Raw genomic sequence first — 23,568 nt, forward strand, 5'->3', positions numbered from 1 at the left:
CTGATGGGGAGGGAGAGCATGTGTCCCCATTTTTATCCTCATGGTTGGACTCATCCTTCGCATCTTTGCTGGTGGCTCTTGGCACACGTAAGTGCGTTGTGGGAAATCTGACCTACTCACTCCCTGAAATGATAGAAGTACCATCTACTCAGAGTGGGAGAGAATTTCTTTCTAAGTTAAAATTTCCTCTGTGACTCGGTAACAGACCATAGCAAGATTTTAGGTGACCTGTGATACGAATTTAAAGTTCTAAAATAGCTCATTTCTATTACATACGCCAAAAAAACGAATATAAGGAAACCACACAGTTGAAACTGCAAGCATACATTTCTCATGTAGCCGGAAAAAGACATTTTTGTGAACATTGGTTTTGCTGCCGTAGAAAGAAGAAAGCCGGAATGAATAATAATGGTTTTTGCTCTCTACTTTGGGGGAAAAAAAGATGATTAGCATCTGAAAATATTAATCAAGAAAAGAATTATAATTGGTTAGCTAATGTTTGCTTTTCATGGCTATGACAATCACTTATTAAGCATATTATCTCATTTAGTCCTTACAGGAAACCTTTATCTAAAATAGGTATTATATTATTACCACTTTTAAATAAGGAAATTGGGGTACCAGGAGTTCAAGGAACTAGCCCAGGGTCACGGACTACCAGTGATGTGCCTGGATTTAGACATGAATGCCCATGGTCTTCGACCACCTTTCCCTTTTACACACATAACATACATGTTTTCATATGCTTGCTGGAAAACTAAAAATTCATGAAGATGTGGACCAATCTTGGAATACAAAAAACTTATTCAAATTTGTGAAGTTTCTCTAAAGCCATACTATGAAAGCTTTTTAAAGCCAATTGAGGGTGGCACCTGGGTTGTTCAATCGGTTAAGCACCCGACTCTTGATCTCAGCTCAGGTCATGATCTCAGGGACGTGAGTTCAAGTCCCACCTTGGGCTCCACGCTGGGTGTAGTGCCTACTTAAAAAAACCATTGAAATTACACATTCAACTCTGAGAGCTCTCAGGTGTAGGTACTGCAGATGGTAAAGGAAGAAATAAAATGCCTAAAAGGAGAGTTAGAGTGAATTAGTGGAGTACAGAGATGCGTGACCAAAATCCTGTGGAAGTGTGAGCTGAGTGGCACACAGAAAAAGTCAGTGGACATCCGCTGGGATGAAACAAGACCTTTCCACTGGTATTTTCCCATTTGCACACTAGTTATTTAAACCTCTAGAGGACTCTTTCTGTGAGTGCCAGCTAATTTTCTGATGCACTGTGGGCCCCTCTCCCCCCCCCGCCCCCCCCGCTGTTGATGTGCTGGCCAGGCAGGTGGGAGTGGAGGGGCCGACACCTGGTTGTGACTTTCCTTCTGTGACCTGTGTAAGGTTTGGTGGTGTGAGGAGGATGGACACATGGCGCCGTCCCACCAAGTGCAGGAACTTGCTCTGGTGAACCCGAGGGGCCAGAGATGTCTAAACGGAGGGCTGTTGGGCAAAGCAAAGACACCTCAGCCCCCAGTCGTCCCTGCACTTTAGAGACAGCACCTCCCCTGCCACACACACACATCCTTGGCTGCATCAGGGAAGCTTCACAAGGTTACTGTCATGCCTGCTGTCCATCCTGGAGAGTGTGAGAGTTAAGGTGACGTGGGCATGTGTGGTCTCCCCTTCTCCTCTCCACGCTTCCCAACCCAGGCTGCTGTGGTGGGGAGTGATTTTGCTGAAGAGGAGAATCCGAGGGTCTGAAGGTTGGAGGGACCAGGGACATCTCTCACCCTGGGACAGGCGAGGGCTCAGAAGCAGGCACACAGGCTTGTCAGAGATGAGTGATCTTCCCAGCGGGCTGCGGCCCCGAAGCTGCATCAGAGAAGGAAGCAGGATGAGCTTGCAGGCAGACGGTGCTTCCTGATTAAGCCTCTATCCTCTGTCAACTCAGAAGCCATTAGGATCTGGTTTGATTGCACAAATGGATTTACATACAGCCCCAGGAGGAGCCATCCTAACAAAAGGCTGTTGCAAATCCAAATAAAGAATATGTTTGCTCCTGGCCTCTGTGACATGGCCACTGTCACTGTCAGAGTCTGAAGTGAGGACTTTGCAGGTGGCCGCTCTGCTTTCACTGTTGAGGGCTGCAGTGGACACACCTGCTCTGGTAGCCGATTGTGTTTTTAAGCAGTCTGGGTGTTCTGTCTCATGGATATGAGATGCCAGCAGAAATATGCATGGTTGGGTGTCAAGCTTCTTTACCGTGTGTTCACAGAAGACAGCACCACAGCTGATAAAACTGGCTTCCTTGCTCTTACTCTCCGGAACCCAGGGCTGTCTGCTTTCTTCCACAGAATGCTGCTCCAACCCAGGGCCTTCCCTCTGCTCTGCTCTGTGCCTGTCCTTAGCCAGGGGCCACTATTCCTGCCGTGATGTTCTGTTCCTCCCAGGTTACAATCTGCTGGAAGCATGTCTCTTTCCCTGTGCTCACTGGCTGGCCCACCTCAGAAGGCAGGGGTAGCCAGTCCCTTCCAACAGTGTCCCAACAGCTCCTGGGCCCCGAGGGGTTTCTCATGCTGCAAGAGCAAGTAGCATCCTGCCCCTCACCCCGAAGCTCAGTGACTGTCTTGCGTCATTGAATCCTCTGCAGTCCCCCAAATGGTGGTGCAGACTAACAGGGAATAGAGAGGGCTTTGGCTCCATAGAAGTCACGAAACTGTGGGGTAAGCATCTCCAGTCTCCCCTCCAATCACTGAAGAGTGTGCCTTGGTGTTAGAGGTGGAAATCCAAGGTGCTCTGGTTTGGAGATGAGAATTGCAGATGATTTACCAAAGGAGCAGGATTGGCTTTATGCAGAATGCTAGCCAGGGATGCTTTCTAGATTTCAGAGCCTTCGGTGGATGATTAAAGGAACTGAGCAGTGCCTCCAGGACAGACACGGGTCAGCAAGTCAGCCTCGGCTTGGTCAGGGAGCCTCTCCAAGAGGAAGCCTTCAGCTGGGGAGGTGATTAGAATCTCAGATCCATTTGCTATCCCCAGATGTCTATTAGGCCCTCCTTTGTCCTCTGTGTGAAAATATATTTGATGATCTCCAGCAGCACAGAGCTAATCCTGCCTGGGGGCTAATCCCTTAGCTTAATTTCCTCTCTGTCTCACTTGAGGGCTGAAGGTCCATCAGTCTTGTGCCTTGCTTCCAGGGGAGACCAGGCCAAAAAAACATAGTATTAGGTTTAGTGGGTGTGTTTGCATTTTGGGTCAATTCTCTTATCCTTAAAATATAAGGATTTTTCTGATTTGAAAAAGTAATATATAATCATTTTGACTGTTAGAGAGAAATAAAAAAAATATATAAGGAAAAACATGAAGTCACCTGTAATGCTGCTGCCGATTGCTAAGATCTGTTAGCATTTTAGTGTATTTGCTTCTAAATATTTCAAAGACAAAAGTATTTAATCTTGATGAGATAATTAAATTTATGTTTTTATCCTACATCTCAAAGATTGGCATTTTATGAAAAACTTTAGTATTTTAACTTTATTTAAACTTTAGATTTTTAGTAATCATAATTTTTAATGGCTGTATAATATTATATCAACTCTTTTCAGTGAAATTGGGTATTTATGTGCATAATTTTCTTTCCAACACTATGGAAATTTTCAAACATATAGTGAACACCTGTATACTCACCATCTAAATTCTGCATTAACATTTTACAGTACTTGATTTATTACATATTTATCTAGCCATCTATTTATCTATTAACCCATCTTATTTTTCTGAAAATGTAGACACCAATTCATTTTCCTTAAATATACATTATTAACCAGAACTTAATTTTTGCTTATACTTTTTTTTGAGTTAATTTATGTATATTGAAATGCACAGATCTTAAATTTATATTCACTGAGTTTTGACAAATGTGTGCATAAATTTTAATAGTATAATAGCACACTCTATTATTTAGAACTATAACTCAGAGTCAATTTAGAAGGTCCAAAGGGTGTTATGGCTGGTTATTATGAAATATACCACAGGTAATTCAGAACTTTTTCATGTGCTCTTTTTTTCAAAAGCTGAACAAAGTACTAAATATTTTCTTATGTTACATGCACCTGAAAAAAAATGAGTGATCAATTTTCTCGAAAAGGGAGCAATGTTTTAATATATCATTTATTTGTATTTTTTGGCTTTTCGTTTTTAAAAGTAAGCTCTACACCCAGTGTGGGGCTCAAACTCATGACCCCAAGGTCCAGAGTTACACCAGCCAGGCACCCCGGCTTTGTTTTGTTTTTCGAAGTACTAACTTTTTTGTATTATTTTGTTAGACTGGGAAATAACCTGCCTCTCTCAATGGACTAGTATATTTTTTCCAGACTAGTGGGAGCCAGGAACAGATTATTCTTAATAAGACACAAACCTTATCTTCAGTTCTGATTGGCAAATAGTATACATTTTTATAGATTTTCAACTTTTATGAATGCCCAAGGGCCACTTATTTGTCACCTACTAGATGAGTCCGTAGAAGCTTCTGAAATAGAGATTCTAATTCAATATTTCCTGTACTGCTTGGTGGTGTTGCTGAGTGCCTAGATGTATGTGTGCACACTGGGAATTCCTATAATTTGGGGGAAGGACACCTTATCTTTTTTTTGTACCATCATCATTTTGGTCTTGCGATGGTCATGATTTTCCTTTTTCTGTTTGCATATTAATGATAATTTACACTGTGGCTTTATCACCTTCAGTTTCACTTATTTTGTGTTTGGCTGAGACTACCATGCTGTAGTATGTTTTAGCCACAATTTTCCAATTCCTAGGCCTCAGGATGAATGTCTCTGGGGCTTAAAATGCATCAACCAGCCCCTACTGCAAAGCAGATGTGTGTCACATTGCCCAAATGTGCACAAGCAGCAACCTGCCACTTTTATCACCATGTTCTCTTCCCAAGAGAAGGTGGCATTTAGTAGGCAGACTGGGTGTGCTGGTGGTCTCTGTCCCTCCCAGGTGGGTCTCGCAGCCTGGACAGTGTGGCTTGTGGCCAGGCCGTTCTCCTTCTGGCCTTCTCCCTCTTTGCCTTGGGTGCTGGGATCCAAACCAACTCTGACTTTTATGGCTATACCCTTCTTCAGCCAGAGCGTCTCAGTATAGTCTCCTCTTCTCCTCACTTACTTTGTGGTATTTTGTCCTCTGATAATAGTTTCTGTCTTTTCCATATAAGGACCTGTGCTGTCTGCAGCCTCAGATCCTCAGAAACCCAGTGCCAACAAATATTTCATGGCCATGAGGTACCTTGTGAGCATAGCAGTTTGCAACCATTCTGGTAATAGTTCTTTGTGCTCTTCCTCTAGAGAAAGGAGAGACTCTTTGTTTGAGAAGACTCAGCAATTTGGGGCTCAAAAACCTCAAGAAAACAAAAAGAAAAGCAGTCCAAATTGGCAGATTGGGCTGTCAGAGGCACAGAGGGCAGCCTGGAGGGTCTCAGGGCTGTGACTGTGAATGAGAGGGTGGAGTCAGGCTCAGGTTGGAGCCCCATCTCTGAGTTTGTGGCATCTTGAAACATCACCTAACTTCTGACTGTGTTTTCTCATCTGTTAATCAGTGATAATAATGCATGCCTCTCAGGGCTTTTGTGAGGATGAGATTAAATCAGACACATAAAGAAGTTTAGTGGGGCACCTGAGTGGTTCAGTCCATTGAGCATCTGACTCTTGATTTCAGCTCAGGTCATGATCTCAGGGTGGGATCGAGCCCCAGGTCAGGCTCTACACTCAATGGGGAGTCTGCTTGAGATTCTCTCTCCCTCTGCCCCCCCCATAATTAAAAGGAAGGGAGGGAGGGAAGGAAGGAAGGAAGGGAGGGAGGGAGGGAGGGAGGGAGGAAGGAAGGAAGGAAGGAAGGAAGGAAGGAAGGAAGGAAGGAAAGGAAGGAAGGAAGGAAGGAAGGAAGGAAGGGTGAGTTTAGCATTGCCCCTGGAGTGAGGATGTGCCCAACAAACGGTAATTGTTAATATCCATCATTATTCTCCCAAACGGCCAAGGAGAAAGTGTTTCTGCCCAGTTATGGCCATGGAGGGTGTGAATCCAAGGGGGGCTGTGTTTACAGGGCCCTGCAGTGTAACAGTGTGCAGTAGACTTCAGCTGAATGGTGTGATGGGAATCCGTCTCCCTGGGAGCCGTCTAGAGGCAAGTGAAGAGAAGGAAGAGTAAAAGGTATCCACCAGCCAGGACCTGGTGCTTCTAACTGAAGGAGAAGCTAATAAGTCTTATCCTTCACATCTCGTAACACTTAAGTGAGGACTAATGTGGTTGAGAGAATCTTGGTAACTTTCTCCTAAACAGAAAGAAGGCCTATGCACTTCATTTTCTTACTCTGATTTTATAAGCACGTGTGCTGTAAATCAGCCCCAAAAACTTAAAAAACTTTCTAAATAATAAGGGTCTGTAAGAATTTTGAAAGTTGTCTGCCTACATCTGTACCCTCCTTCCCATCCTCACTCATGATTCACAGCATCCTAATTTTTGTCTCTTTTTATTACCAATCTAAATTTTAAGCCCAAAGCCTGTCTCTGAAACACTTAAGCAATTGAGAGCATGTTTGTTTTTTTTTCTGAAATTGCCTGGAAGAAACTGGCTGACTTAAAATAGGAAACATTAAGAAATGACTTGAAAGTCCAAATAATTGCCTAACTTCATATTTTATTTAATCATTTTCAGTACTCAGCAAATGCATCAGCCTTAGATGGATTCAATTTGGAGTTAGAAACTCAAGTTTTCCCCCTTTCAATAGGAATTTAGAGTTGATTTGCTGGCAGTTGGCCAGAATAAAAAGAAAGAGTCGAATGAATCAGCAGGCAAGTCCCCCATTCTGGGTTCAGTTTATTTGATGGTCAACATTTTCCTCTTTTTCTTATTGTTTCTTGGAAGACATTCTCCCCTGGATCTCTGAATCATCTAGAGAAATGAACTGGCCATGAATCACGTGCACACAAATCATCCTACACCCAGGGTCCCTTGACCAGTATACCCAAAGCACTCAGCTCTCTGCCCTGGATGAGACTCGCAGCAGGTGAGCCTGGGAAGACACCGTACCCCAGGCTGGGGGCCTTGTGACCCCATGGCAGTTGGTGAGGGAGCCAGATGCCAGGGACCTGCAGTACAGTGGGGCATCTGGCAGGTTTCCTCACTCCTCAGGGGGTTTTCTGGTCTTTTAAAACAATATACATATAGATTATACATATATAGGTTATACCTGAAGTGCTGGGCTAATAAAAACAATGTCAGCCTACAGAAAGAGATCCAAGAACCTGGTAAATAATTTATGATAAAACACCACTGCAATCCTACATAGGAGATCAGTGATGGCCTCTTTTCTCTGACCTGTTTAGTAATTTCCTCGTGTTTTTTTTTTTAATTGTAAAGGAAATAGTATTCACTGTAGGTAATTTGGAGACTATAAAAAGCCACAAAAAAGAAAATGAAAATCACTCGTAATTCTATCACCTGAGGATGAACACTGTTAACACTTGATATCTGTTTCTCCAGTCTGCTTTTCTAACATATCTGTATTTATATTTTATTAGATGTAAATTGAAATTACAAAATACATGATGTTTGCAACCTGTTTTTCTTTTAATGCGTTGTATTTCCCGAATCTTTAAGTATTCTTCAAAAACATAATTTTAACACCCTCCACAGTACTCACTCACTACTATAAAAGGTAGTGTGATCAGCATTCTTACCCATAAATCTTCCCTCGGTATCTCTGCATGTTTCCTTAGGCCAGCAGAAATTATTTTGTTCTTGTTTCCTTTCTTATTGTCTGACTCTCCACACTCTCATGACAGCTCCTTAGAAATAAGGACTTGTCACTCTGTTGCTCAGACAAGGCAACATAGTAGATGCTGGATTAACACTGGGTGAGTCAAGGCCGTCTTAGTCATGGGAATTTAGCCGATTCTTTCCAGAAGTGGAATTCTCAGCTCACAACGTGTGCATTTGCCTGGCTCAGTTGCCTGCCTGAAATGCTGTGGGAGTCCCCACTCTCACTGATCTGGATGGAAGTGCCCACCTCTGTGGACACTTGCTAACGCATATGTCTTTTGGTCTGTAAACCTCTCAGTGAAAAAAATGATATTTTATTTCAATTGCTAGTGATCATGTGTTTGTTGGCCCTTTAATTCTTTAATTAAAGTGGTTGTCCTGTTGCTTGCAAAATATTACTCTTTTGTCTGTCTTGCACTAAAAAAATCTTTTTTTTTCCATTTTGTCATTTTCTTTTTAATACTGTAATTTTTTTTTGGATACATAAAAATTTAAAATCTTACCGATCCACTTGATCAATCTTTTCCTTGGATGTTTTGGCTTTTGTTTCTGTGTTTATAAAGGCTAGGCCCCAAGAACAAACAGAAATTAGTCCCTTTTCTTTCTTGTTCCTTTATGATTCCTTACATCTAGATTTTTAATTCATCTGGAATTTTTTTTGATACCTTGTATTGATCTTGCTTTTTTTTTTTCCGTGTTAGCCAGTTGTTTCTACAGCATATACCAAATAGCCCATTCTTTCCCTCATTTTTCAAATGCTACCTGTATCAATTGTTAAAATCTCATATACTCTCAAATTTATTTCTGAGCTTTCTGTTTTGTTCCATTTATCTGACTACTTTTGTACCAGCACCAAACCATTATATTGTATTTCTACACCTAATAGTGCAAACGGACTGTCATTATTCTTCCTCTTCAAAGTGTTCTTGGCTGTTTTTACCAATTTATTTTTCTAGGTCAGAGGTCAGCAAACTTTCTGAAAATAGCCAGATAGTAAATGCTGGGGGCTCTGCAGGCCATTGTCATTGCTACTCAGCTGTGCTTCTGTAGTACAAAGTAGAAATAGACAGTAATAAACAAGGCTGTGTTCCAGCGAAACTCATTTATAAAACAGGCTGTGGGGTGATTTGTCCTGAAGGCCTTAGTTTCCCACCCCCTGTTCAAGATGAATTTTTGAGTCATTGTGTCAAATCTTCCCATATTCTTACCTCCCTCACATATACACAAATAACATTTGTGTGTGAGTATATGTGTGTATGTGTATACATACTAATAAATACTTTTTGTGTATATATTACATTATATATATGGAAGGAAAGAGGAATTTGGTTAATATGACATCATACTTACAATGATGTGGGAGAAATGTGACATCTTGATAAAATAGGGTCTTTCCCTTGGACAGCATCAAGCATTCCTTTATGTCCAGCACCAAAATTGTATGGTTTCTTTCACAGAGGTCCTGCCAATTTCTGGTTAACTTTAATCTTTGCGTTGTTTTTCATTGTAGTTGAAACTGTGACTGGGATCTGTGTTGGGGATCCCACGGCCCCCCACCTGTTCCATGATTCGCTAGAAGGATCACAGGACTCCAAGGCAGTTGCATTCAAGGCTCAGCAAGGGGAAAGACCCATCAAGCGGGTGGGAGGAATCTGTGCACAGACAGGCTCCCCATTGGCTGCCTCCCAGCAGGAGGGCTCACCCAGGTCCTTCCTCCCCCTACCACCCCCTCAAACGCAACACCGTAATTCTCCTGTCTCCACTTCTAGCTTTCATCTTACTTCCAGATAATTTCCTTTCAGGTATGCAGAATGTACTTTGCATTCACTGGGAGAACGTGATGCAGTGCAGGGTGGCTTGCAGAGGGCAGGCTCACTGCACTGACCTGGGTCCCAGAATTAAATCCCATAGGCTGAAGCCTTCCTTGGGAATGGTTTTTCTCCCCTGCTTCTTTATGGAAACTCTTCTCTGTAGTGAATCATCAGAAGTGTTCATCTCATTCAGCTCATTCCAATCAAAGAAACTGCTTTGTTGCAGTGTGAAGAATCTTGAAAAGCCTACAGACTCTGGATGGTAAATCTCAAGCCCTTCTTAAGACAGGCTTAACATAACCTGTTGGAAGAGGCTGGTTCTCTTTGTAGTTTGGCCCTGCTTTTACCAAAAAGGCTAAAGGAAACAAAGCTGCTTCTGCAGGTGGGGTTCAGCAATCTGTTTCCACACACCCCACCTTGGCTGGCCCAGGAGTACCCACACTCCATGCTGATTCTGTAACCTTCTCACCCTCTCTCAATTACCGTTTTTTTCTCCAGGGCTCTGGCCTCCTAGAGGCTAAGGGGCGGCTGGAATTTTAATTGTTTCATAACCCCGAAATTCATCCGGTAAATGGCACTCCCTGGCCTTCTGTAAGTGAGGCACTTTGAATGTAAACAGAACTGAATTCATTACCTTAGGTCTGACCCTGATGTAAGTGACTTGTGTGGGAGCCTCCTTCCCAGGCTGTTTGGGCAGGGGGAGTTGCAGCAAAGGAATGTGCAGAGAGGCTCTGAGCCCCCTTGAGATGAACTCCCAGAGGATCCAAGGTTCCAGGTCTGTGCCTGGTGCCTCATGTAGGGCAAGGCTGCGGATGGGAGGGGGCAGCTGTCAGGGAGAACCCCTTCCCTCTCACAGGCTTGCTGGGGTCTGAATGAGAACCGGCAAGTCTTAAACTTTCCAAACTGCCTTCTCCTGGCTTGTCTCAGGATTCCGTTCATCTTTTCAGGTTTCACATACTCTCCCCTAGGATGCTTCTCGATCTGCTGGCCAGTTCTTTCAGTCTTCATAGCTTACTTTAGCAGGGACTGTCTTGGCTCCCTGCTATTCCATTTCAGACATCCCTGATCCTTTTATTTATATTCATGTTTGTATTTCAGACACATTTCTTGCTGATAGGAGGCAGAGGTGCACTGCACCGTATGTAAAACTAGGCAGGGACCCAGCCCACTGAAGGGACACAGCCACAGCCACGTCACATGAATAACTTATGGACTTAACAAGAACTTGAAGATGTAGGTTTAGTCATGAATTGAAGGGGGCTGCGTTGCAACCTGGATTAGGTTTTCTCCATAAACACAGGCCACCCTTCTCTCCCTTCCTACCACTGTGTTATCTGGTCATTTACCCATAGGCACTCAGGAAGCACCAATTAATTTTGATATTTGCCCCCCAAAAACGTAATTATCATGGAAGGTAAAGCAGCTCCAGAAATATTACATATCTGTTTTCAAAACTTTCTACCATCTTCCCCCCACTATTATCCACAAATTATCCAAACCACCCTCCCTTCTCATTAAACTGAATAATTGAGGAATACTCCAAATACAATCATGAGGGTTCAGAGGCCTAGCCAAGCCTATTCAACAGCATTTAAACATTGACTCTAAGTGGTTCCTTGATTCCAGTGGAAAAAAAAAAAGTGCCTCGGTCCATTGTGTGTATCCCCTACCAGTGGGGATGGTGTGAGCCTGGTGCCTGCATGTGACCCCTCTGTAACAGAATGTCCCTTGGATCTATTTCAGAGTTCCCTGAAAAGAAGAGGCAGCCGGGAAACGTACAAAGAAAAGAAAACCCTTAACCAGGTAAGCAGAGGGATCCTTCTCATGTTACAGCTCCTCAAGGGGCAATCACCTTATTCTGAATTGTCTCAAAAGCATTAGAATTGCCTTTAAAATATTCAAAGAAACATTACTTGCCAAAAAATGGGGACTCACTCAAAACCTCCACGGGGTGAAAACGTTCACTCTAAACCACCAGCTCCTCTGTTTTGTTTCTCACACTGATGAGCTGGTGACGTCTTCAAGAAAGACAAGAACAAACGGACTCTGTGAAACATAATTTGGTGTAATTCAGGGCTCTCTGGTAGTACTCACAACTGGTGAAATGTATTCTGGCTTTCAAAGTCATTCACACAGTAAAATAATACAGCTACTGTGGTGTTGGGTCATTCATAAGGCATTGTTTTCAGTGTTGGGTTGTTTTTTTGGGGTTTTTGTTTTTGTTTTTGTTTTAATGTGCAAGCTGAACAGTATCCCAAACTGTCCTAATTGAACGTGCAGTGTTCTCTCCGGGGGATGGTAAAAGCATCAGCCTTTCCGTGTACACAGTTTGTGTTCTGCAGAAATGCCTGAGCTCTTCTGAACACTTGCTTTACTAGATTCCTTACTTTTTTTTTTTTTGGAAAAAAAATGAATGCTGCTGGTATTAGGTATCAGAGAGAACAAAGGCAGGAGTGGGTGTCAGCTCCCCGAGCTCTCAGAGCAAGTAGTAATTAGAGAGGCGCAAGAAGTCCGGGTAACAAGAGCTCCACCCTCGATCTGCTTTGTTGTGCCCTTAGCCAAACTCACTGATGCCCGGAATGTCCTTCAAGGAGGACTGGGCCATGGGAACAGTAGGAATGCCCAAGATTAACCTTTCTTCTCTGCCCTCGCTCCTCTCCTTATCTCACTTGGCGCCCGCTAATAACGGGGAAATAAAAAACTGCAGTCCCTGGGCTGGGGGCTTGGAACCTCCTGGGCTTCGAGGATGTCTCAGCTTCCTGGCTCTTGAGCAGGGCAGATCTCCCTTAGGAGGGTAAGCACTTCCCCGTTCCGGACTGAGTGGCATGGCGCCGCGTTCACCAGGGGGTCGCTCGGGCTGAGAACGGCCGCCGCTGCCCCTGGCAGGCTCTCAGAACTCCTCTGGGCACCGGGAATGTGTTACGTTCCCCCTCCGCCTGCGCTATCATTGAGAAAAAGGAGTATTCTGTCCAGCAGAGTGGTGGACCCGAGCGCCTTGGAAACTGCAGGTCTGCAACCAAAACTCAAAGGAAACCAGCAGCACCCCGGCACAAGGTAGGAATGCGAGTAGTCAGCGCTTGGGGTGCTGGCTAGATGTCAGACTTGCAAGCCAAAGAATATATACCCAGAGCGATATATTTTTGCTGCTTGACAAGGCCTTTCCAGCTGCTGGTGGTGGTGGTGGTGGTTGTGTTGGTGGTGCTGGTGGTGGTCCCCTGTGTGTCCTCCTCTCCGTGCTGTGCTTGCCTTCTCTGCCTGTGACAGGACCCGTGTGGTGTGGAAAGTTGGGATCGTCTGCTTTCATACTGCATTCCCGGAGCTATCTGATGATCTCTTGAAACCAGAGCTTGATATCCTTCAGCTTAGGATTCAGCCTAGACCCCTCCTCTGGAATTTTGGCAGGGTTTTAGAAAGTGTGTGGTTACAAGATTAGATGGGGACCCAGCCTCCTGCTACTCCAGCTGAGGCTGTGATTCCCCATCTTATGAGAAGGAGTGGCCCCCTGCTCCCAGAACAGGCTGAGCCTGGCTCCCTGGGCCTCCTCTCTCCCGCCCCGCCCCTCCCCCGCCGGGCCCTGGCAGGCGCAGCGCCCAGCTCCAACCGCCTGGACCAGTGTGAGCAAGTCTGACCCTTTCGCTAAATGCACACACACTCTTGGCTTAAAAGATTGTCTTTGGAAAACTGCTTTAACATTGGTGGCAGGTCTGGTGTCGTTCATGGGTGTTGAGTAAAAACGATAGCATGCTTGAATTGCGTCAGAATTCCTGGTGTATGTGTAGTTTCTGTTTTTAAGGAACAAGAAGACTTTTTGGATACTTTATCAGTCCTCAGGTAATCTATGAATCAGACCCTCCTTAGGGTGTGTTGTAGAATCTTCTTTAACGGACTGGGGTCTAGCTAGGTTCAGGAAGAAGGAAGAGAACAGTTCTGGTTTTAGTCAGACTTGGGAGTGGTGGATGGGGGAGGGGGTTGGAGGTTTAAAGTTTCTAGAAATCAAGGTGATGTGAGGGCTCTTTGGGATTGTCTACCCTGAGCACTTAGAGCTGAGGGTTTCAGAACCATTGGGTAAGGCCGGCGTTCTGCAGGCCACTCAGAGATCCTACCCCTTTTCTCAGTTTCTCAGTTCAGCTTTTGTGGGGAGGACCCTCAGGGAAGATCACCTGAGACTCCCAGATCTTGGTCTGAGACCAAAACCTCCTGAGCTATGCAGGTAATGCTGCCCCTTGTCTGCGCATTTCCAGTCTATTCTCCCACTGACCAGGGCCTCAGGAGCTGCAGGTTTCTATGGAAGTGCGTGGGGTGGGGCATTGATCACAGCAGGTGGTCCTGCCCATTCCTGGGTCTGCCCAGGCTCCAGGTGGGCGGATGGGGGCGTTCCCTTTGGGCTGGCGACATTCTCTTCCACAAAATCAGCTGCTGTCCTCAGGCACAAAGGCGGATTCTGTGCTTCGGGGTGGAGACAGGATCATTTAGGTGATTTTGGACAAAGGACACACCGCTGGCTATGAAGTGGAATGTTGGGGCTGAGGGCATGGGCTGTCTCACATCCTAGGCTTTTCACTCCCAAATTAATCCATTTACAAAGTGTTGACAGTCTGTCTCCATTGGTATTTATGTTTGCTTATTTAAACTCCGTTCCTTCATGTGAACTGCAGAGCCCTCTCTGTATATTTGGATGCGTAGACTTCTTGCAGATCTATGTTTATCAAATAATTGAAAGGGTGCTTTTGATCTGTTCTTGAAAGTTTTAAGGAACTGGGGTCATTTATTTATTTATTTATTTTTAAAGAGTTTTATTTATTTATTTGACAGAGAGACACAGCGAGAGAGGGAACACAAGCAGGGGGAGTGGGAGAGGGAGAAGCAAGCCTCCCGCGGAGCAGGGAGCCCGATGCGGGGCTCGATCCCAGGACCCTGGGATCATGACCAGAGCCGAAGGCAGACGCTTAACGACTGAGCCACCCAGGCGCCCCAGAACTGGGGTCATTTAAAAGTAACGTGCCAGTTTCTGATACATAGTGGATTCTCAGTATTCACTGAAAGAATGAACGAATCAACAAACAAGTATGCTTTACCCTTAGTCTTAGGATTATATACATCTTTTATAGCCCCGTGGCACTGGCTCACAGTTGGCCTTAGATTTTTCCTTGAGTCTTCCCTGTCACATCATTTTTTTTTTTATATGGGTTTGGGGTGCAGGAGGAGAGATCGAGGCAGGGTAGAAGGAAGACAGTTGGGAGGCACCAAGGTGAGTATTTCTGTATCTTGCGACCCAATGGTGAGTGTGCAGCAAGACCATGGCAGAGAATGAGCCCTGTTCTCTGAGTGTGAAAGCTGCCTCTAACTCCCCTAGACCATTTGAACACAAACAATGACCTGAAAGTTCATTCTCCCCCAGTGGGCTGACTTGTTCGGAGACTGGTTTGATGCCTCTCCCTCCCTGGGGGCTGATGGAGTATGGCTACCATGGACCATGTTGTTGAGTCTCTCTGGGGGATGGGGAACCCTTTGCCAAAGTCTTTGTCCCCACAACAGCCTTTTGAAACTTGTGATAGCCAATCAGAGAGGAATGATTCATGAAATCGGTCATTTTTCCCATTCACCGAATGGGACTAGTGAAACATTTGTGCAGGCCCACATCAGAGTTCATATAGTTCCCAGGCATTGAGATCTACCCTGGGAAGGCCCAGTCAGCTTTCCAAACGGTCCATAGCATGCCTCCAGGACCTCAGCCAAGCGGTGTGGCCTTTTAGTAGCAGGGAGTCTGCTTTGGTGACTCTCCAGAGTCCTCTAGTGATTCCAGTGAGAACCTTTTCTCTGGTTCTGAAACCCCTAACTCTGGCCTTGGGTTTCTGGATTTCATTTCCTGCTGTGTTACAGCAAGTAAGGGGGTGGAACAGAAGCAAAGACTCTGACGTTGCCCTTGCCTGGTGAAAGGTTGCAAGTAACCTGGGTGTTAGGTCTGCGGTAACAGTTCATCTTAACCGCAAGAGCGTGGTACTTACTCTACACCACAGCTTCCAAAGCCCCCTCCTGCCTGTTATCCCATGTCCTTGTCCTCGTGTCATCCTTGTGATATGCTGGGGGTGGGGAAACCAGAGGAGGAGTAGAGGTGATTGCCACGTCTCAGTGTCTCAGCAGATCAGTACAATGATCAGGGCCTCCCCATCCTGGCTTACCTGTGGGCTGCTGGCCACTTTAGGTGAGGGAGGTCCACAGTGGAGGAAGTGAGTGGCAGCAGGTAGAAGTAGCTACTGACGCCTGTCAGCTGTACCAGGCTTAGTGAGGGGTTCTGGCATCTCTCACTGGTGCTGGTGATTAGTCGGATTGGACCCACAAAGTAAGGAGGGACCGCCGCGTTGCCAGCAGGCACTGGGTCTCATTTTATTCTGCGTCCTCTGCACTCATCATCTGTACCATGGATTCCATGTGCATGTTTTTCCCAAACGAATTGTTTGGTTTCTTTGGTTTCTGTGACAAAGCCACAGACCATAGGCCTTTGCAGTGTCTGCCCCATGAAGGCCTGGGCTCATGTCGGCATTGTCTTGGCTCCTTTGACCTGGAACTCGACACACTGTTGTAAAGATCATGGTTTGTGTGTGTGTGTGTGTGTGTGTGTGTGTGTGTGTGTTGGGGGCGAGGTGCGAGGGAAATCACCACAAACACGAACATGTGGTATTTTTAAGTGTTCTCTCTTGGCAGGATGACAGTGCTGATTTGAAGTGCCAGCTTCAGTTTGCCAAAGAGGAAGGCTCCCTGATGCGTAAGAAGATGGCCAAGCTGGGGAGGGAGAAGGACGAGCTGGAACAGGAGCTCCAGAAGTACAAGGCCCTGTATGGAGACGTGGACAGCCCTCTCCCCACGGGGGAAGCGGGTGGGCCGCCCAGCACCAGGGAGGCCGAACTGAAGCTGCGGCTGAAGTTGGTGGAGGAAGAGGCCAACATCTTGGGCCGGAAGATCGTAGAGCTGGAGGTGGAGAACCGAGGCCTCAAAGCGGAGATGGAGGACCTGCGGGTCCAGTATGAGCGAGAGGGTACAGGCCGGGACCACATGGCAAGCATTCCTACCTCACCCTTCAGCGACTCCCTGGAGTCCTCGACGGAGCTCCGCCGGCACCTGCAGTTCGTGGAGGAGGAAGCGGAGCTGCTCCGGAGGTCCATATCCGAGGTCGAAGACCACAACCGGCAGCTGACGCATGAGCTGAGCAAGTTCAAGTTTGAGCCCCGGCCGGAGCCAGGGTGGCTGGCGGAGGGCATGAGCAAGGGCGCACCCAGTGGGGCCCCTCTGCAGGAGGAGCTCAAGTCAGCGCGGCTGCAGATCAACGAGCTGAGTGGGAAGGTGCTGAAGCTGCAGTATGAGAACCGGGTGCTGCTGTCCAACGTGCAGCACTATGACCTGGCTGCCCACCTGGGCCTGCGCGCCCCGAGCCCCCGGGACAGCGACGCGGACAGCGACCAGGGCAAGAAGGAGAGCGACGGGGAGGAAGGCCGCCAGCCCCAGCCCAAGCGGGAGGGCCCTATTGGCGGCGAGAGCGACTCAGAGGAGATGTTCGAGAAGACGTCGGGCTTTGACAGCGGAAAGCCGTCGGAGGCAAGTGAGCCGTGTCCGGCCGAGCTCCTGCGGGTCAGGGAGGACACCGAGTGCTTGGCAAGCATAAAGCACGAGGCCGAGCGGCTTGAGCGGACCATGGAGCGCCTCATCACGGACACCGCCGGCTTCGGCGACAATGTGGGGCTGCGAGGCAGTGGTGAGGCCTCACTGGGGCCTGACGTCCAGGGGGCAGGGGAGACGGGGGAGACGGGCGAGACAGGCAAGAAGGAGCCCCCGCTGCTGGGGACCATCAACTCGAGGATGAAGGTTTTTAGGAAGGAGCTGCAGGCCTTCCTGGAGCAGGTGAACAGGCTCGGGGACGGCCTGAGGGAGCGCCTGGAAGACCTCTCCCCCTTGCCCCACCTCACAGAGTCTTCCAGCTTTCTCTCCACTGTGACCTCCGTGTCCCGGGACTCCCCCGTCGGGACCCTGGGGAAGGAGCTGGTCCCGGACCTGCAGGTAAGGGGGCTCCTGGCTCTGCCTCCCTGCTCCGTTTTGCTCTTCCTCCTTCTTGCTGGCATTGCTGCACTTGAACTCATCCTGCTCACAGCTGCTTGGTTATGATTTCAAACCTGCATTGTACTAAAGCCTCAAGCGTCAACCAAATCCTTTCTATTGGTTGGGTTTCTGTTTTTTTTTTTTTTTAGTTTTCTTTTATTTCCTTGTTTTCTTTTTCCTTTTTCCTCTTTTTTTTTTTTAACTGCGCCGCTGCTCTTGGCTTAGAGGCCCTCCCTCATGACACAAGGCTCACCCCAATGGCAGCAATAGGGATCGACGCAATCCATCCTTTTTCCTTTTTCCTTTTTTTTTTGGTGTCTCAAATGACCAGCTATCTCGATGAAGAAGCAGAGGAGTTTAAAACAAAGTACAAACTCATTTCACAGTCAGGACACTTAGCAGACTGGCTCAGGAGCATGTGCATCCCTACCTGGGTTGATGGCCAGAGGGATGCAGTGCAGGTCCGAAAGGCCCTAGGCAGCCAGGCCCACCCGCTCCCACTGGAAGATGAGCCAAAGTGGGGAGAGGAGCCGGCCCGGGAGAAGGATGGCGCTGATGGAGAAAGTAGCTTCCCTCCCCAAGCCGAGGGTGAGGGCGGAGTGGAGTGGCCCTCCAAGGACTGCTTTCCTATGCATCGCCCTTGGGTGCATGACCCAGCTGCCGCCTGGATTATGGCTTTTGCTGCTCGACCACAAGCGAGGAAGGAGGAGCCTTGTTTCCGTATCCTTCATGGGTAGTGTGCTTGCGGTTGAGTCTTTGATTCACGCATCCCCATTGCATGCGCCTCATAACCAGTGTTCTGCCTTCTTCCCCACTCTGTTTCTCTTGTTTGCTTTTCAGATCTTTCAGCCATTGTTTTGCTCATCCTCATTTTGGTTCTGTTCTCGTCCCTCTCGTTGGCACTGTGTCTGTTCATGCTTTTCCTCGTCCGGTGGTGGTTTCCATTGTCTACCTTACATATTTTTGTTTTCTTCAGCACCTCCCCTCCCTGCCCCACCCCTCTTCTCCTTTGTTGTTTATTTAAAATTAAAAACAAAACAAATCCAAATCCCTCCCATGCACCTAACAGTCCAAACTGAGAGGTCAGCCGGAGTGGCAGCCGGGGCAGGAGCGCGGGGATGAGCCGGAGCCGCTGCACCGCCGAGCCGACGGGGATGCTGGGAGCTGCCGGCTGGGAGGCCAGAGCTGCTTCAGTGTAGAGGTCAGCGACCACCTGGCCCCACCGGCCAGCAACCCCTGCCCTCCCAACCCTCCTTTGGCTGTGTGGCTGGCTGTGTGGTATTTCCTACCTGGGTCCAGGGCCGTTAAGGGACATGGTGGGCGGGTATGGAACCAGGCGGACTCCCCCGAAATCAGAGTCCATTGCATGCAACTGGAATGGGAGGGTCCGCACAGGGTGAACGCGGGCAACCGCCAGCTCCCCTTGTCAGACAAGCATCGTCCTGCCTGTGGACGCCTGGAAACACAGCAAGGCATAGGGGACTGATTTGTGAGTGTTACGTAGCTTTCTGTCAAACAGGAAAGAAAACACGCATGAAAACCAAGCACTGTCTTTGCTGGGCTGGAGGAAACTGTCCTTCCCTGTGTCTCATGTGGCCTGTCCTGTAGTTTCCAGTGACAGGGCTCCAGCCAGTGGGCAGAATCAGGGCGTGGACTCCCAACCTGGGGGCTGCAGCATTCTCTGTTGCTGTAGCAACCTCTTGTCAACAAAGCTCCCAGCCCCTATAAAGGCTACCAGAGGGACTCCATCATATGAAACAGTTGTCAGCAGCCCTGTCAGTGAAAGCTCTTCCTGGCAAGTAATTATACCCATGACAGAGACAGGTGTCACCAAGGAATGAATCCCTGGCTCTGATACTGCTGGTCAAGGCGGGTTATTGCAGGAGTAGGGCACCATGAAAAATTATATTTTTTAAAGATTTTATTTACTCATTTGAGACACAGAGATACAGAGAGAGAGAGAGAGCATGAGCAGGGAGAGAGGCAGAGGGAGAGGGAGAAGCAGACTCCCCACTGAACAGGGAGCCCGATGTGGGGCTCGATCCCAGGACCTGGAGATCATGACCTGAGCCGAAGGTAGACGCTTAACCGACTGAGCCACCCAGGTGCCCCACACCATGAAAATTCTTAATTCATCAGTCCCAGTAGGGGTGTTACTGCTCAGCTTCAAGGGATCCTGGTGGCTCCCAGACAGCAGGGGTGACAAAGACAAGGGACTCACTCCTGTAAGCACACTGAGCTCACTCAGCAAAAAAGTCAGGCATTTGACTACGAAATGATGCTCACAGAGGCACTTGGGGTAGAGCCGCGCCTGCGCCTTTCCACTCAGCTTGTGGCCAGTGCCTTGATGAGCTGTGGGTCCCACGGTCCCAGGTGGGCACACGGGACTGCTGGCTCACCCAGACCCAAGGTCCCCGATCTCTAGTCTGGGCTCTTCCCTTGTCCTGTAGGAGAGTACGTCACATCTCTACCCTCATTGATTTGGGCACACAGTGACATGAAAACTGCCCTTGAAAAGCTTACATAAAAACAAGTGTGGGTTTAGGGATTGGTGTGTCTTATATCTCTATGAAACTTCTACAGGAAGCCCCTGCAATCAGCCTGTGCTCCACACATGGGCTTCATCTGAGAATGCTGGTTGCTTTGGCAGTAGCAAACTCACAATTATGTACATTTCAAAACAATTGAATGATTCGTCTCCAGGATGACACCCTCAGGAAGACAAAATTCCTAGTCTTCAGTGAACACTGCACCACTAGCTCTTTCTAGCAGGGATGCCATGCTGTGCTAGAATCCACTCTGGCAGGGGCATCCGGGGCCCCAGCTCTGTCCATGACCAGCTCTGTTTCTCAAGCAAGTCTCAGCCTCTGTTTTTGCATCTGTGAAATGGGAAGAAAAATACTGTCCTACCTGCCTCGTGTGATTATATGTGGATGATTCTCAGAGCTGAGGAGCTATTGGCTGAGAAAGCACCATGAACAGTGCTTAATGCTGTGTGAACGTAAAGTCTGACTGATAATAAAGAGGGAAGGGTGTCCTGCCATTGAAGACTGCCAAGTGGGAAGGGCTGTCACAGCTCCCCTAGTTGTGGGCCCAATTTCCTCTGCCCACTGTAGCCCTTTCTCATTTTTCCCTGGCTGTTTCCTGATCTACACAAGCACAGCTCTTGCTGAACATGGCAGCCCCGTTCTCTGGGAGAGCAGTTTGAGGCTAACTCCCGCTTCCTTCCCATATGTTCATCACTCAGGGCATGTCACACATCACCTTGTTTAGCTAAACGCTGATAAGATGTTGTTTAACACTGGGGCGTTGATAAGTTTCCCCGTTGCCTGACATACATGTGCATGGCCTCTCGTAGCTTCAGAAACCAGCAACTTTGGAGAGAGAAACCTAGTTCGTTGACTCAAACCGAGTGTTGTGGGAATATAAACCTCCACAAGAGGTAGATTAGCAGAGCTAGCTGGTGCCACGTGGCAACTTGGGATCACTGCACAATACAGCTCAGAAGGGAATGTCAGATCTTCAGGTGAATTCCTCCATTCTGTAAATGAGAAAATGGAGGTCTGAGAGTGAGGCGGCTTGCCAGTAAGCCCCTGGGGGTTTGGTGGGTGAGCTGGGTCTAGAATGGTCTCCCCAGGCCTGCTTCAGCCATCTCCCCACCCTGCCATGAGGAGCACTGCTTGGAAGAGTGCCGTTCACTCGAGGTCACTCAGGTGACTGACTGCACACCAGCTCTCTTGCCATGCTCTGTTGCTTCCCTTAAACATCTGTTCAGTTTCCTTTAATTTTACGAAGTGAGAAAGTTAAAAAGCTCATGGTGAAAGGCAAGTCCCAGACAACATCATCTCCTAGAAGGGGGAATAGTATTCACTGGGACTGAAACATCCTTTGTTCTGACTTCTTTATCCACTATGGCATTTCACACAGAAGACTCAATTATGTATGCAAACATGTTGTATTTTTAAATACTTTTTAAAAGACAAAATGTATTCTAGGACCACTTGGATAGCTCTGTAGTTTTTCTTTTTATGAGAGGAGCCCAACATAGATCCGTTGCAGAGTCGGGGTCTTAGAGGAGCTGCTGGGTCCCTGGGGTGGATGTCCCCTGCTGAGTTTGGTCTTCCAGTATTACACTGGGTTAAAGAATTGGACAATGGACAATGCTAGAGGCAGAACTCTTAAAAGCGTTTTAGTGAAAACATCCCCAGATCCATTGCCCACAACTTTCCAATGAGGCTATCATGGAAACGGTACACGGAGAGGAGCTCCCATCAGTGAGCAGGGCAGCCTGACCCAGAAGCTTCTCTCAATGGAGCCTCATGCACACAGCCCGACACCACAGAGCACCACCGTAACTGCAGAAAAGGTGAGCTCAGACACTTTCATCTAGAATGAGTCCAAGACTGAAGCCGGTGTACCTCGAGCAGTGTTCTTCCTTCCTCTTACATTGCCCTTGAAATTACGAATTAACTGTGCAAGCCGATTACTACTGTACACATGTGAATTTCCTTTAGCTCTGCCCTTAGTTCCTTGGGATGGGGAGCTGATAGGACACCTAGTACCAACAGCTTAAAAGAGGAAAAAAACTTTCTGTATTTAAGCTGAAGTTTTAACAAAGGATCAATTTCTCAAGTTCCATTTGTGAAATGCCTTCTCTGAAACCTATGTAGATTTTCATATTTGGGGTAAGAGGAGAGAAAGTGTATTCCTATTTTGGAAGATTTGGGTATTTGGGCCAGATTAAACCACTACTCCTAGTACTAGCACCAGTAGCAGCAAGAACACCAAGAAGGAGAAAAGGAAAAACCACCTTCGAACAATTGTAACATTTCAGGAGATGACAGATCTGTGCAGCAGAAGGCCTGCTGCTTAGTACACACACTAATCTTAGGGAGGGAAGGGAATATCCACACAGCACTCTTAAAACAGTTATAGGCAGAACAAGCTGAAGTCAGAACGCACTAATACCCACTAACCCATTAATGCAAGCACACCAAGAAAAAAAAATTTTTTTTTCAGAAGGACAGGTATTTCTGGTGCCTATTCATCTCAGTAGTTGTTAGCTAGATTCTCCTATCATGCACCAGATTTCTTCCCTGACTTTCCTCCCTGTGGCTCCTGACAAATCTGCTGAGAGATTCCGACTTGTTAAGAGAGAGCAGTGTATAGGATATGCAGCTGGGAATGTGCAGGGTGCCTTAAAAATAGTTCTGAACGAGAAGTGGCCAAGCTTGGGCCCTGGTCACATTTCAGATATAAATGAAACCAAGCCCATGCCCAGAGGGATTGAGTTTCTAGATCAGAAATCTCAAAGAGCTCTCTTCCCTAGCTCCACCTTTGATCCCTTAATCAACAACACACATGAAGCATTTGGGACCCCTCATGCCCCAGCTGTGAAATACCAGCCATGATAAAATGATGTGGGGTTTTATGCCAAGTATGTGTACACATGTGTTGACCTTCTCTATGGCTTTGGATAAAGCAGTAACAAAACTGGCCAGAACAAAATGGAACTTGCCAGAAAATGAAGTCTTGGGGATAGAGGTAGAAGAGAGTCCTAATATTTAAGGAGCATTGCTAATAGTGAGTATAACGAAAAGCATTCCTGTTTTTGCTTCGAGATAATGCAGGTAACTTCTTAAGTGTGGAGAGTGATCTATAAGCCACTTTCTGTGAAGAGGTCCAGGAAATTCGCATTGTAAATTGGTGTAGAACTCAACCACATGGGGAAAGCATGGGCGGTGGCGTTCAGAACACTGCCAGGGAAGGTGGTTGTGACGTCGAGCTTGATATGTCTCCTTGGCCTTGGGATCAAGTAAGGATGGTATTTGTTTCAATAGACTGCCTTACGTAGAGAGGTC

At 47.1% G+C, this 23,568-nt stretch overlaps 1 protein-coding gene across 8 annotated transcripts in view; it reads left to right on the forward strand.

The window, feature by feature from the left end:
• The window catches only part of MTCL1 (microtubule crosslinking factor 1), a 121,316-nt gene that overhangs the window by 59,856 nt on the left and 37,892 nt on the right, over positions 1 to 23,568 (forward strand). For 4 of the 8 annotated variants that reach the window (XM_064577906.1, XM_064577909.1, XM_064577911.1 and 1 more), the window contains exons 4-7: positions 11,363 to 11,422; positions 12,593 to 12,673; positions 16,322 to 17,668; positions 18,777 to 18,908. In XM_064577906.1, coding sequence (XP_064433976.1) covers positions 11,363 to 11,422; positions 12,593 to 12,673; positions 16,322 to 17,668; positions 18,777 to 18,908 — 1,620 coding nt within the window. The remainder of the gene's footprint in view (positions 1 to 11,362; positions 11,423 to 12,592; positions 12,674 to 16,321; positions 17,669 to 18,776; positions 18,909 to 23,568) is intronic. The other 4 variants (XM_064577908.1, XM_045887032.2, XM_064577907.1 and 1 more) reach the window with 3 other exon arrangements.

Source organism: Mirounga angustirostris, unplaced genomic scaffold (assembly GCF_029215605.1).
Source record: "Mirounga angustirostris isolate CCGP_5_RB_7025 unplaced genomic scaffold, mMirAng1.0.hap1 SCAF_14, whole genome shotgun sequence".
NCBI classification, from domain to species: domain Eukaryota; kingdom Metazoa; phylum Chordata; class Mammalia; order Carnivora; family Phocidae; genus Mirounga; species Mirounga angustirostris.